The sequence below is a fragment of the Sciurus carolinensis genome, chromosome 1 (assembly GCF_902686445.1).
Source record: "Sciurus carolinensis chromosome 1, mSciCar1.2, whole genome shotgun sequence".
Classification (NCBI taxonomy): domain Eukaryota; kingdom Metazoa; phylum Chordata; class Mammalia; order Rodentia; family Sciuridae; genus Sciurus; species Sciurus carolinensis.
The window spans coordinates 113,445,370-113,458,701 of record NC_062213.1 but is presented as its reverse complement, the minus strand read 5'-3'; the positions used below and the strand labels follow the sequence as shown (position 1 = coordinate 113,458,701).

At 40.3% G+C, this 13,332-nt stretch overlaps 1 protein-coding gene and 1 pseudogene across 4 annotated transcripts in view; one reads left to right on the top strand and one right to left on the bottom strand.

The window, feature by feature from the left end:
- Positions 1-324: 324 nt before the first annotated feature.
- Positions 325-1,188, top strand: LOC124965335 (40S ribosomal protein SA-like; annotated as a pseudogene).
- A 4,801-nt stretch (positions 1,189-5,989) lies between these two features.
- Positions 5,990-13,332, bottom strand: part of Vav3 (vav guanine nucleotide exchange factor 3) — a 367,327-nt gene continuing 359,984 nt past the window's right edge. For all 4 annotated transcript variants that reach the window (XM_047545972.1, XM_047545990.1, XM_047545982.1 and 1 more), the window contains 2 exons: positions 8,826-8,977; positions 5,990-8,192 (listed from right to left, as the gene is read on the bottom strand). In XM_047545972.1, the coding sequence (XP_047401928.1) occupies positions 8,151-8,192; positions 8,826-8,977 (194 nt within the window). In that variant the 3' untranslated portion in view covers positions 5,990-8,150. The remainder of the gene's footprint in view (positions 8,193-8,825; positions 8,978-13,332) is intronic.

The window sequence follows — 13,332 nt, the reverse complement described above, 5'->3', positions numbered from 1 at the left end:
AAGTTGCTGATAAAGATTGCCCAGTTGCTATGGTGACGCCCTGTTCAATAGGAGGTTCTGTACCTGCCATGGAGCTCTCAGTTCTTGACCCTGAAGGCAGACACCAGCTCCCTGGGGATACGAAGTTGTGGGTGCAAGTTGATAATCATAATTGGGCTGCTCACACCTATGACCTATGACTTTGGTTTTGCTTGTTTTGAAGAAACTTTCTCATAATAACCCTTTCCATGCTAAAACCTATATAATATTTTCCACACTACCCAGGGAGGGGTCCATACAGCATTGTTCTTGATTCCTGTTATAACTTAAAAGGAAACTGTCACAATGTCCAGAGCCTTTGACATCCTGCAAATGAAGGAGGAGGATGTCCTCAAATTCCTTGCAGCAGGAACCCACTTAGGTGGCACTAACCTTGATTTCCAGAGGGAACAATAATCTACAAAAGGAGAAGCGATGGCATCTATGTCAAAAACCTGAAGAGGACCTGGAAGAAGCTTCTGCTGGCAGCTCGTGCCATTGTTGCCATTGGAAACCTTGCTGATGTCAGTGTCATATGTAGGAATACTGGCCAGCAGGCTGTGCTGAAGTTTGCTGCTGCCACTGGAGCCACTCCTATTGCTGGCCACTTCACTCCTGGAACCTTCACTAACCAGATCCAGGCAGCCTTCCAGGAGCCACGTCTTCTGATGGTTACTGATTCCAGGGCTGACCACCCGCCTCTTACAGAAGTATCTTATGTCAATCTGCCCACCATTGCGCTGTGTTACACAGACTCTCCTCTGTGTTATGTGGACATTGCCATTCCGTGCAACAAAAAGGGAGTTCATTCTGTGGGTCCGAGGTGTGGATGCTGGCCCGAGAAGTTCTGCACATGTATGGTACAATCGCCCCCTACCCCCAGTGAACACCCGTGGGAGGTCATGCCTGATCTCTACTTCTACAGAGATCCTGAAGAGATTGAAAAGGAAGAGCAGGCTGCTGCTAAAAAAGCTGTGACCAAGGAGGAATTTCAGGGTGAATGAACTGCTCCAGCTCCTGAGTTCACTGCTACTACCTGAGGTTGCAGACTGGTCTAAAGGTATGCAGGTGCCCTCTGGGCCTATCCAGCAGTTCCCTACTGAAGACTGGAGTGCCCAGCCGGCCACTGAAGACTGGTTTGCAGCTCCCACTGCTCAGGCTACTGAGTGAGTGAGTAGAAAAAAACCAGTGTCTTGAAGACACTTATTAAACAAAATGGAAATAAGGATACAGAAAATAAACACTAGTTTCTTTAAAAAAGAAAAAAAAAACCCTATATAATAAACACGCTGAACTGGCTCTGGGTTTTCCATCCCTCATCAGGGGATGTAGAACCACCTGGCCCCAACTTTTTCTCTATTTGTGTGTCTCTTTGTCTTTTCTTCATCGCCTCATTGCCCCATCCAGTACCTGAACGAACTGCTATGCAGGTCATGGCACCTTTCTCCTCACTCGTTTTGCTTTTCTCCCCAAATAACAGATTGGCACCTAACCTCACACATCATCTGTCTATTGTTTTGTCAAGCTCTGGAATCACAGGAGTTCCTCAAGTGTAGGAATTATGTCAGGTTTGTTGTGTCCTGAAAGCCTGGCACTGCAGAGTTCACAGAAGGAGCTCAATACATGCTTGTTGAATGAATGAGTCAAGGTTTTGTCAGATACTTGTGGAATCTAGAGATGTAAATTTTCAACAGCTACTTCCAGGCATGCCTGGTTGATGTTTCCATTTTTCTCTGTGTGACTATGAGATTGAGCCCACTTCTTACATATTAGGCAACTGGCTCTTCTCGCCCACCACTTCCCACTCCCTCTCCCAACACTTTGAGCCTCAAGAGGGACATTTGCTAAATGAGAAATGAGCTCCCCTGGAGAGACATCCCTCTCTTATTCATCCTTGTATCCCCTGTAGAGGATGGTATTGAGTAGACATTCAGTAAATATAGATTTAAGAAATCAACAGGAGATTGTTTTCTACAAAGAGCTAAATTTTAGATTCAGCTAAATTTCCCTAATGAAATCTATGCCTTCCTAATAGGCCTCATATTTGGTTTCAATGGCCTTTTCATTTACCCAGTTGTGGCAGGCATCCATTGGGACAGCCCCCAGCAATCCCTCTCTCTTGGTGTTTGTCCTTCTGTAATCTCTTTCCCTTGAGAATGGCTGGATTTAGGAATTCAAGGAATAGAACAGAGCAGAAGTGATGGATGTCACTTCTGAGAAAGTTATAGGAACGTAAGCCTTCACCCTGAGTGCTCTTGCTCTTTCACTCTTGGATGCTTATTTTGGGATAAGCCAGCTGCCATGTGGTGAGGTGGCCATGTGGGGAGGTTCACATGAGTGAACTGTGGCGCACTTCTGAATGCCAGTGAGCCTTAAGATAACTGTAACCCTGGCTGACACCTTGATTGAAGTCTCGTGGGAGAGTCTGAGCTGAAAATACCCACTGAATCTGTTCCCTGATCTGTTCCCTGACCCACAGAAACTGTGCAATAATAAATGTTTGTTGTCCTCAACCACAAAGTTTTGGAGTAATTTGTTATGTAGCAGTAGGTAACTGATACATCGTGCTCTGGAAGAGCATTTTATTTGTGCATCACTTGTGCATAATTTTTAAAGCATTACTAATATGAAAAGTTAACTATAGATGTTTCTTCCAGAGGCTAATATACAAAGAGATTTTTCTCCCACATCTGAGTTAACTTTGTAAATTTTTAAAATTTATTTTTGCATGTAAATTTAAAATGGTGGCCAAAAGGTAATTTACAAAACTCTTGTTTGTTAACTATTTTTCATCGGACGATTTTCTAAAGATCTTACACATATTTTCTCATTTAATCTTTATGAAAACCCTCTGAAGTAAAGTGCTCTCATCTCCCCATTTGAACTTCAGAGAAGCAAATGAACTGGCAGTGTATGCATTCACCCAAGGTCGGACAGCTACTAAGTGGTAGAGACAGACAGATTTGTTCTAAGGCTGAACCCTTAACCATTAGTCTCTATAGCATCTTAGACAAAGAGGCATATCAAGTAGAAGAGTAAAACATGTCTTAAAATCCAGTTGCAATATGGAAGAGATACTTAACTAGGACTAGAGATTTTATGACTAAAAAACAAAATGATATAAATCTTTTGTGAATTTTCAGAAGGATTACATAAGATAAGTGAGATCATACATAATAAATGCCTAGCATACTGTCTGACACATGCCAGTATAAGCTAAGAATATATAAGTGAGAAAAGAAGACAGACCAGAAATTACTGCTGGGAGTAAACAATAAAAACCAACTTTCCCTTTCTGTGAAGGGGTCATTCAGATCACTAGAAAATTCACAAGCATTCCCTGATCAAGCTCCTGAGTCATAATTAGGTCTGCTGACACATTTCAAAGTCTTGCTGACAGCAAGTGGATAAAGCATAGTGACCTCACCACATTCTCCCAGGATCCAGAAGCTCCCCAGAATGATTCCCAAGAGAAAAGTCTTATAAGTTGTAGAAATATCTCGATGGTCAGAAGTATCACAGAGAAATGTAAAGAGCATGTATTTGTCATTGAGCCAGGACACCTGGGTTTGAGTCTTGGCCAGCATTTTATATCTGATGACCTTGGGCAAGTCACGTCATGGGCTGGACACTGAGCCATTTTAGAGTTCACCTTCTATCTTACCCAGGACTCCAAGAGGACAGGTCATGAATTGACTTTTCTACATATTCTTTTGGCACCGAGGCCTCTCACCATCTGGCCCTGTGCCTGATTCATTATTGCTGGTTACACTGTGCCCAGAAATTCTGGAACTTTCTGGCATAGCCAGAATCTAGCATGCTTCAAAAGGAGTTTTGTTTTGTTTTTCTGTCACTATTTTCTCCAATCTGGTCTAAGCAACGGTGCCTAATGAGATACGGGATCCCTTTTCGACCTCCATCCCGGGACTTGTTACTTAGAATTAGATGCCTTCCAAAGTCTGCCAGACCAGGCAGGTGCATAACATTTCTAATCAGAGTCTGACCAATCCCAGAAAACTAGTTTCAGTGAAAAATGAAGTGACTAATGGACTAAGTCTAAATGATTTGGGGCTGGGTAAAAATTCCATTTTCCTGGTTAAAACCATGTGGAGCTGTTAAATTCACTTCTGAGATTGTTTATGGGTTTGCATATTAATCTTCTTGAATGTAAACCTATTACTCTATCTATAATTTGCTGAAAATTAAACCATGGGTAAGCAACAATACATAATCATTCAAATGTATTCAAAATAAAGGCTATAAGAACATAATTTGGGACTCCAGTACATATTTTGTAGTTCATAAAAGGAGGGAGAACAACTTATTCTTAAGGGCCTACTGTGTGCTAGGCTCTGGAGAAGGGGTTTCTCATATGTTGTTTATTCTTCATAACAGTTCTCTCAGACACTTAGAACTATTCTTGTATTACAGAAAGGAAACTGATGCTCAGAAAAGTCAGCGGTAGAGTTATAGTTGAGTCCAGGTCTGACTGATGCTAAAACTCTCCCTTTTCCTGTGACACCAAATAGTATCAATTCCCTTCCTAGAAGGATTAATTTAGAATCTGCAGTTGGCCACCTTAATCTAATAAATAAACCTGATTATGTTAAAGGAATTCAAAAGGATGGCAACTGCCCAAATTGTCAGCAAATCCATCTGACAATGACAATGATAATGAGGACCAGATGTGACTCTGAGAAAGCCAGGCACAATTCCACTTGATATGTGCTTATCTCTGGTGAGTCTTCCACCAGGCTGTGAAGTAGGCGTGATGACAATATTGACTGCTGAGGTCCTGCCTGGCAGGGGTGGGATCTGAACCTAGACAGTCAGTCTGACTTCTGGGGTTGTGCTTTCTTTAATCTTCTCTCTACAGCTGTCAAAGTAAGTGGAACAAAGCAGGTCACCTAAAAACCAGCTACCAACATATAGGAACTACTGGCTGGAAGACAAAACACAGGAATGTTACAAAAGACTGTGTTCCCATGTTAATGGACAAGTAGAGAGGGACCTTTCTGAGCACAGTGGGCAGTGGTGTGGATGGTGAACTAATCCAGTCTAAGAGGCACATAAATGTTAATATATCAAAGGGAAGTGATAAAGACACCAATGGAATTAGCTCTTTAAATAAAAGGAGAGCTGTGTGACACATATCATAATGAAAAGAGGGGGAATTTTCTGAGCACAGTGTGAGGGTGATGTCAAGCAGAACCACAGTGGAACCGGCTTTTCTTTCCTGGTCCTTAGGAGGAATATGCACCTACTCCCTCCCTGAGATGGACAGCCTGCAGGCCTGCTCTACCAAGGGAAGCAGGTTCCCAGTCCTTCTGGCTGCTGTCATAATTTCCTAGTGCAAAAACTAAATCAAAAGCAGGGCAGGGGCAGGGGAGCTCACTCTCTGATGCTAATCTCTCTAGGCAATATCTGTTTGGGGGTTTTCTTTTAGAGTAGGAATAGTGGAATATTTCTTAATTCTATTGATCTTCAATTGTTTAAATCACTATTATAAAATGGTTTCTTTGTGGCTATATAAGCTTAAAAAAATTGCTAATCTCTGTCTTGCCTTATCAAGCTTACACGATAGGGTGTTGGTTCTTTGGGCTTCAGACCCAGACTTCCCAGGCTGGAACCCAGTTCTGACATTTAACAGCCATTGACCTCGGGAAAGTTGAACCTCTTGATGTACCTTAGTCTTCTCATCTGAAAATGGAGACGTTATAGGGGTCATTGTATGTGCACCGAAAGGAAGGCACTCAGAATAGTGTGTGACATATCAAGAGCATGTCAATAGGTACTACTGGCAAAGACTGAGTTTATTTTACAGTTAAGGGCCCTCAATTTAGATGGTAATTGTGAGCTAAACCCAACCAAAATTAGGGTTTGCATTCCCATGTTAATTATGAGATTGGCATATGGGAGTTATGTCATTATTCAATGGAAAGACTCTCCAACTCTCAAGAAATCAATTTAATGCAAGTAGTAACCATTTATTGTATTGACATATTTACAAAATATTACAAAGTAAAATACCACTCTAATTCACCATATTACACAAGGGCTGCATACAGGCAAGACAAAGTATATGGAAAACACTTACTTCTGTCTTTGGTATTAGAAATCTACACAAATCTGCAGCATTTAAAGTTTCCAATACAAAGTATTAAACAAAGACAAAGTTGTAATCAGTAATGTCATGAAAAGGGGCTCTAATAGCCTCTGCTCTGAAACACCCAGACCAATGAAATGCAACAGGAAGACCACATACCATTTGTAAGAGGGGGAATATATTGACTGAAATAAACGATACATACAACAACACTGTACACAGGAGCATTTCAATTTGTGTGAAGCTGTGCCCTCCATAATAACATTTGACTGACAGTAACAGACAAAACATTCCCAGGAAAAGAGTCACGGGTAAGACTTATAGAGAAGAATCCACTCCAAGAGTGCACCTTGGCAGTGTAACTTCACTATACAGAACATTCTGTAAAACACATTTTTATGATAGTTTACACATATACAAAAACTTAACTGATTTAACAAATAATAATTTTTCTAAAACACAATCACAGTTTACACAATTCTGAGGTAAAGGTCTTGAGTCTATCCTAGATGAGAAGACCTAGCCCACAAAGGTCTCTAGCAGGGGATGTGTCCACTGAACATCATGTTCTGGCACCTAGTGGGTTGGGGGAGAGTCAGGCCACAGCTACTTCATTTCAGAGAGGGCCCAAAATTTCAGAACTCAACATTACTAGTTTGGCTCTGTGTAGTTAATGCTTGAAATTTTTCCCCCAAACATGAAACTCTCCAAATCTTGTCAGAGCATGATTTCTACTATGGAGGAAGTATTTCATCAGGAAAGGGCCAAGTTAGTGTCTTAACTGCCTCAACAGGGGACTCTGTGCATCCCAGGAAGAATATATTTAGATCCCTCACATAAAATAGTGAAGGCCTGTTAAAATAAATCTACTGCAAAACTCATCTTCCCACCAGTCAGTACATGTTCAGAAATGCCTGCAGATGGGAAGCCCAAGAAGTTCAGTGATCCTCCTTCTATCCCAGAAATGCATAAAGGACCCAGGTGTGCTTTCCTTCCGAAATCCTCAACAAAATAGTTTGTGCTACTGTAGAAAAGAAAGTAGTCTTAGAGTAGTTTGTGCTGCTCTGAAAAAATGTGGGAATCAACAAATATGTTCCAGGTCTTTCCAAGAGGAGAGGAAAAGGCATATGTTAATAGATACTGCTGCTACAAAATGACTTACTATAGATTATAGCCCTTGGTCTGTTTCTGTAAACAATGCCACCTTACTCAGACTATTGGCAACTATTCATAATATGCCCAGTCAAGATTATTTCATCAAGTCAAGTACTACCAAAATAAACCTATGAAGCCATGAAGAATGTGAAGATTTAATATGAAGACTCTCTCTTTCATGTGCTTTTTTCCCCTTTTTACAAAGAAGTCTGCAAATATAATCAGGACATCAAGTGAATAATTAAAACCCTTCTGGAATGTATCACTTATGATGCAAACCAGAGCAATTGCCTCTTACATGTTTATCATGAGTAACATCTGGGGGTAAAAGTGTTTGCTGGGCAATGAGTCACCTGTTGGGCAATTTAAGACAAGTAATTCTAGATCTTTCCAGTAGGTTGGATCCTACCCAAATGGCAGGACTCTAATTTTTCTTCATGCTGAGAAAAGCAAAATTAAACTTCTGCTTCTTTGTGCCATCAAAAACCCTGGTGAATGGAAGGTGAGAGTAAAGTAAACATGCATTAAGCATTTACTAATGGTGGGCATTTATGGTGTCTGACCCAATGAAATAAAGAGAAACCTGAATCAATGTGTTTGTAGGACTCTTTTAGGAAGAAAAGCTTTTGGCTTTGCCCTGGCCCCTGACAATGACAGACTGGCAGGCTGTTTCTTGCACAGCTCTAGGCAAGCCATTAATCTGTCAGTACCAAGCATCTTTAGAAATCTCAGCATTAAGACTTAGGAGGGAGTATATTGAACAGCAGAAATTCAGCTTTTTAAACACTGCAGTTAATTCATAATGCTGTGCGGGCTTCTGTTTATCCCTTCTCTGAGATTTTTGGTGCAGGGTCCAATGCTGGATTGGAATTTATTCATCCTCTTCCACATATGTGGATGGAAACCAGCCCACCTAAAGAAGAAAAGCAATCAACATGACTTTGCATCTGGCATTTCAAAGGATTCTACAAACAGCCCTCTGTTTTCATAAAACCCCAATTAAGCTGGGGTTTTATGTCCACTATAGGTAAAGATGATGGGTTTATTAGGCTGTTCTTAGAAGTCTTATAGATTGAGTGATAGAAATGGAGTTATAAAGTTAGCTTCAATAGTGAATCAGAATCTGTTAGCACACAAATAAATATGTAAATTAAGTGTAACACAGGTCTCAAGTACGTAATGATTCCTATTTCTGCTGTAGAACTGGGTATAAAGACAGAGTACCATGCCCCATTCTTTCCAATTGGGACCAGCAGCTCTTATCAATATCTGGCACTACACATAAAGTGTAGGCTGTGTGGCTGAGGTTCTAAAAAGAATTGAAATACTCCTTAACTCCTCTTCAAACAGGAAGCCATCCAGTTTGCTGCTGTGGACTTTCTTGATGCCACTGTGGTATTTATGCAACATGTTTTCAGTAAGGCATGACACTGGTCTCTGAGACCAGGGGTGGGTGGTGTGAAGGCCGCCCCATGATGGGTGACAATCATGCACCCCACCAACCTGCTTCAGTCAAGGGCACAAGCACTTGAGAGCCATGACTCACCCTGCCATTTACTTCTCCTCTCCACCAGCCATTTGCACTCATCTTCGTGTAAATCTTCACCACATCTCCTTTCAACAGGGAGAGTTCTCGCATATCTCTTGCGCAGAAGTCATACCGAGCGATGGCGATGCCCAGCACTTTTGGACTTAGCACTGCAAAGGACATGATGGGAATCAGGGTGGACATGTGGTTAGTGAGCAGCCATAAGATCCCAGTCAGAAGAACATGACTGATGCCACCAAAATGTGAGCCGTGACTTCATCACAGCCAGTGGTGGTGGCAGATGGGAGCTTGAAGCAGCACAGAGACTGTTTCAATTCAATCAAGTGTGGGCGAATTCCTTTCTTAAGTTTAAAGAACCACTCTTCTGTCTTCATATTATTCTTAAAAACTTCCTAATCTTTAAAAACTAATTTTAAGAAAAACTAATTAAAACAAAACTAGCTAATATCTGAGTTACTAACTGAAAGATGGATTCTAAAATGACTTCAGCACAAAGCTGTTATGATGCTACATCTATTTCTAACTAGAACCTCTGAGGTCAAGCCCTATATATTATCTAACAACTGCTGTGACCAATTCTCAAATAACTAAATTCTTTGCTCTGATAAAAGTCTGTCAAATTGATGTCATCACTTCTAATTAAATGGCATATCCCCTCCTAACCAAACTCTATGTTAAAACTGTCTGGGGACAAACCCAGTTATTGTTTCATATATAATTTACGTGAAAGAGTGTGAAAGAAGTTTCGTAGAAAGAACACAAATACTGCCTTCAGGACACTTTAACTAAAATGTCTAATCAAAAAAAGTTGCCAGGGAATTCAACTCCTGTATTCGGAGATTTTTTTGTTTGATTTAATATTTTTGATGGTAGGCAAGGATCTCTCCCTGCTCTGAAAGGAAAAGTCCACTCAAGCTCCAGGTTCGGAGCCTCTAGGGTTTCATAATATGTTTTATATCAACTTCTCCACCTGTTGCTCTTCAGGCTCATAAACTGTTTTCAATTATATGTTCGGTGATTCTGAGAATCACTCATCTGAGATTGGTGGGACTTCATAAATCTGAAATGGTGGAGGAACTTCAGCATAAGAAAAAGACATGAACGGGAAACTTCATCCATCTGTATGTTTAACGGTTCCCAGTCCCCAGGCAGCCACAGCTATGACCCGTGTTGCCCTGGAAAAGTGTGCCCACTTGGTGACAGGGCTCCCTGGCCCATTACTCATGGCTTTGTAATGATAGAAATGTTTTTAGTCTCTAGGTGTCGATCAAAAGATAAATGAATGGCGATGCTGTAGATTTCAGAACTGTAAAGGGAGTAAAAATAGGTAATTTTATTTTACTGTTCAGGACACAAACCACTTTAATGGTTTTCTTACTGAAAACTGTCCCATTGCTGGGGCACAACTCTTAGAGTCAGTGCACATAAAAACACCCCTGTGATGGGAAAACCCAATCATCAACTTAACTATGTGACCTTGCACAGGCCTCTTAACCCCTCTAGACCACATTTTTCTCATCTATAAAATGAAAGGTTTGTACTAGATGACTTTTAAGGTCTTTCTATTTCAAAATTCTATGATTCTATTGGAACTTACAGGTTAATTTTTTTAAACCCGTAAGAAGACATATTTTACTTTGCCATAATGTTGTCCCCTCAATGCCACATAAATAGCCATTAAACTCTCTAGCTAATGACAGAAATGCCTGGGCACCAACTAAAGAGCTGTAGGATTGATGGGCACCAGTCATCCTTTCAAGCAATATGTACTGAATTTTGTACTTCTATTGGAAAGTAAAATTAGGATTTGGGTTCTTTTTATTTTCTTAGTAGAAATACATAAACACTGTCTTTCCTCACCTAAAATTTCTAGTCCTCAAAAAAAAATTAATGGTTTTGCAGAATACTTCATCTCCCTTTATACTTCCAGTCCCCATCCCTCTCCAACCTCTACCCACAGACACATTATAAAATGTCTTATTGAAATATATGGCATGGACACACACGCAAAAACCAGAGAAGTGAAATGTCATGACAAACAATGACTTTATGACAGAGAAGAGTAAAGTGCATGGTGGTAATGGAACTCTAGGGACTGTCTGTGAGGAGATGTATCTATATGAGAAGCCATACACAGAAGTCAAAATATTTTATTTGCAAACAGAAGCAGGCTGGAGAGACATATAAAAGCAGTAAAGCAGTACCTGACCAGAAAGGAGTGGAAGAAGGGGGAACAAAGCTGTAGTCTGGAGGAGTTACAAAAGAAAAGCCACAGAACAAAGAGGGGGCTTAGAGAAAGAAAGAAAAAGAGAGAAGCAAAAGAGCATTTAGGAATTGGTTAAAAAAACATAGCACAACTATTTTGTTGTCTGTAATCATAAGATAATTATCACATTCAAGTTACAATATCAAGCTGCGTTTTCACCCACTTCTCTCCTGTGATCACCGTTTCTGAATGAAGAACAAGTCAGACTTCTTTATTTTGACATTTTGAATGACTGTAGTTCAGAGTGGTCTATCCTTTAACAGGCAAAGACAGCAAATCCATTCCATGTTGCCACCTCTGAACTCCGTCTATCCAAGGTTGGTCAAGAAAGGCCTTCTTCTTTTGACATGGTGCCCAACTTCCACTTTGTTACAATAGTGGAAAGGGGCATTCCATAAATACCTGATGTAAAATGTGTTTCACATCAATACTAGTGTGAATCATTAAGAGTTTATAGAGTAGTGTCAATGAAATATGCAGAATCCATGGAAAATTAAGAAAACCACCCAATTTATTAGGAACCACCCTCAACTCACAATCAAGAATGCACATCTCAGGTTATTTTCAAAAGGGGAAAAATGCAATTAGAAACGATTAACACCCTGAATTTTACCCTATCTGGCAAATAAAGTACTTATATCCTCTGAATTATAGAAATGTACAGAAAGGTTATGTATGCATTTGGATGCTCAAAACTTTTTACGTTACACACTTAATAATAAGAGCTAACAATATTTATCAAATATTTATCAAGTGTCAGTACCATGCTCAATATAGTCAGTATTTCATTTAATCACTACAACAGCTCTAGGAAGAAGATATTAATACTATTTTCCCTTTGTATCTGAGCCACCCCAGATTTAAACCCAGGCAGTAGGACCCCAGGATTCATCCTCTTAATTGCTGCTGCCCTACTCTGTCTGTACCTTCCATATTGTTGCAGGTACCTCCACAGGCAGCTATACTTGACCTGCTAATGCCAGGAGCCATGGCAGTGGAAAAGGCAAGGGTTATAAGCTTCCTTACATTATTTATTCTACCCCTCTTTCATATCATAGATTACTCAGTTTAACTATGTTCACCCATCAGGAAGACTACATTTCCCAGCCTCCCCTGCAGTTTGGTACAGCTATATGGCCAACTTCCTGGTCAATGAGATAGAGCAGAAGCATCAGAAGGCAGCTACCAGGATCTTTCAAGACAGCCGAAACACACCCTCTTTTTAGTAATTTATTCTATTCTGATGTCTGGCATGTGAAAACTACCATCTTTGTCTATGAAAAGGAAAGCCTCTCTTTCATGCTGACAGAGCACATACTTGAAACAACCTGAGTTACTAAAGAGTTTGTGGAAAAAGAGGGACCTTCCCTTCTCTCTTTTCTGGGTTGACTACCACTAGGTTTTTGCAGGAAAGAGAAACTGTCTATCCTGTTCAAGCTGATTGTTTTGTCTTCCTGTCACCTGTACCTAGACCTAATCTAAATTGTTATAAAAAGCTTTCTACAACCAAAGATGAGATAAAAATCAGGTAAACAAAAACAAAAACAAAAAACCGGATGATAAGTTCATAAAATCTTCTGCCTCTTTTCAGAAAATGGCTTGACATTGAGGGTCAGAGAATTCTCTAAGAACTAATTTTCTTGTCAGAAAGGGGTTCTTAGAACTCCTAATAGCAATGACCTGTTGAGGGGATTAGCAGACTCCAGCCAAATGGACTGGCCATGGGAACTGGGGGGGAACTCAGTTGCTCTTGGAATCACAGACCTTGAAGGGACATATTTGTGGCACATGTTTCTTGTGGATGGTCTCACAAGTTCACCTTGTGCCTGCCCTGATGTATCGAGGTTCTTTTCTATTTCATTTGAATGCCCTGTACTTAAAAATGTGTTGGTATATGCCATCACAAGTAATTTTACAAAATGCCTGAATTAATTCGTGGCTATATAGAACTGATATATTTTCACTTTCTTGAGGCCATGATACACCCACTGCTAGAAAAAGAATGTCATTTCTAATAATCTGTACATACCTAACTCCATTATTGGCAGAAAATCTGGGGTCAATATTCCTATCCCATGTCTGTGAGAATGTAAGTCAGAGGCCTGCATTTGACACATTACTCTGGCAGGTATGAGAATCTTTTTCCTTGGCGTGTTTTCTAAGTGTCCATTCTTGATTCCCTCTCTGGGACTATTTCATTCATAAAGAATTAAAAGAAGACTATTTCTCCAAATTTTC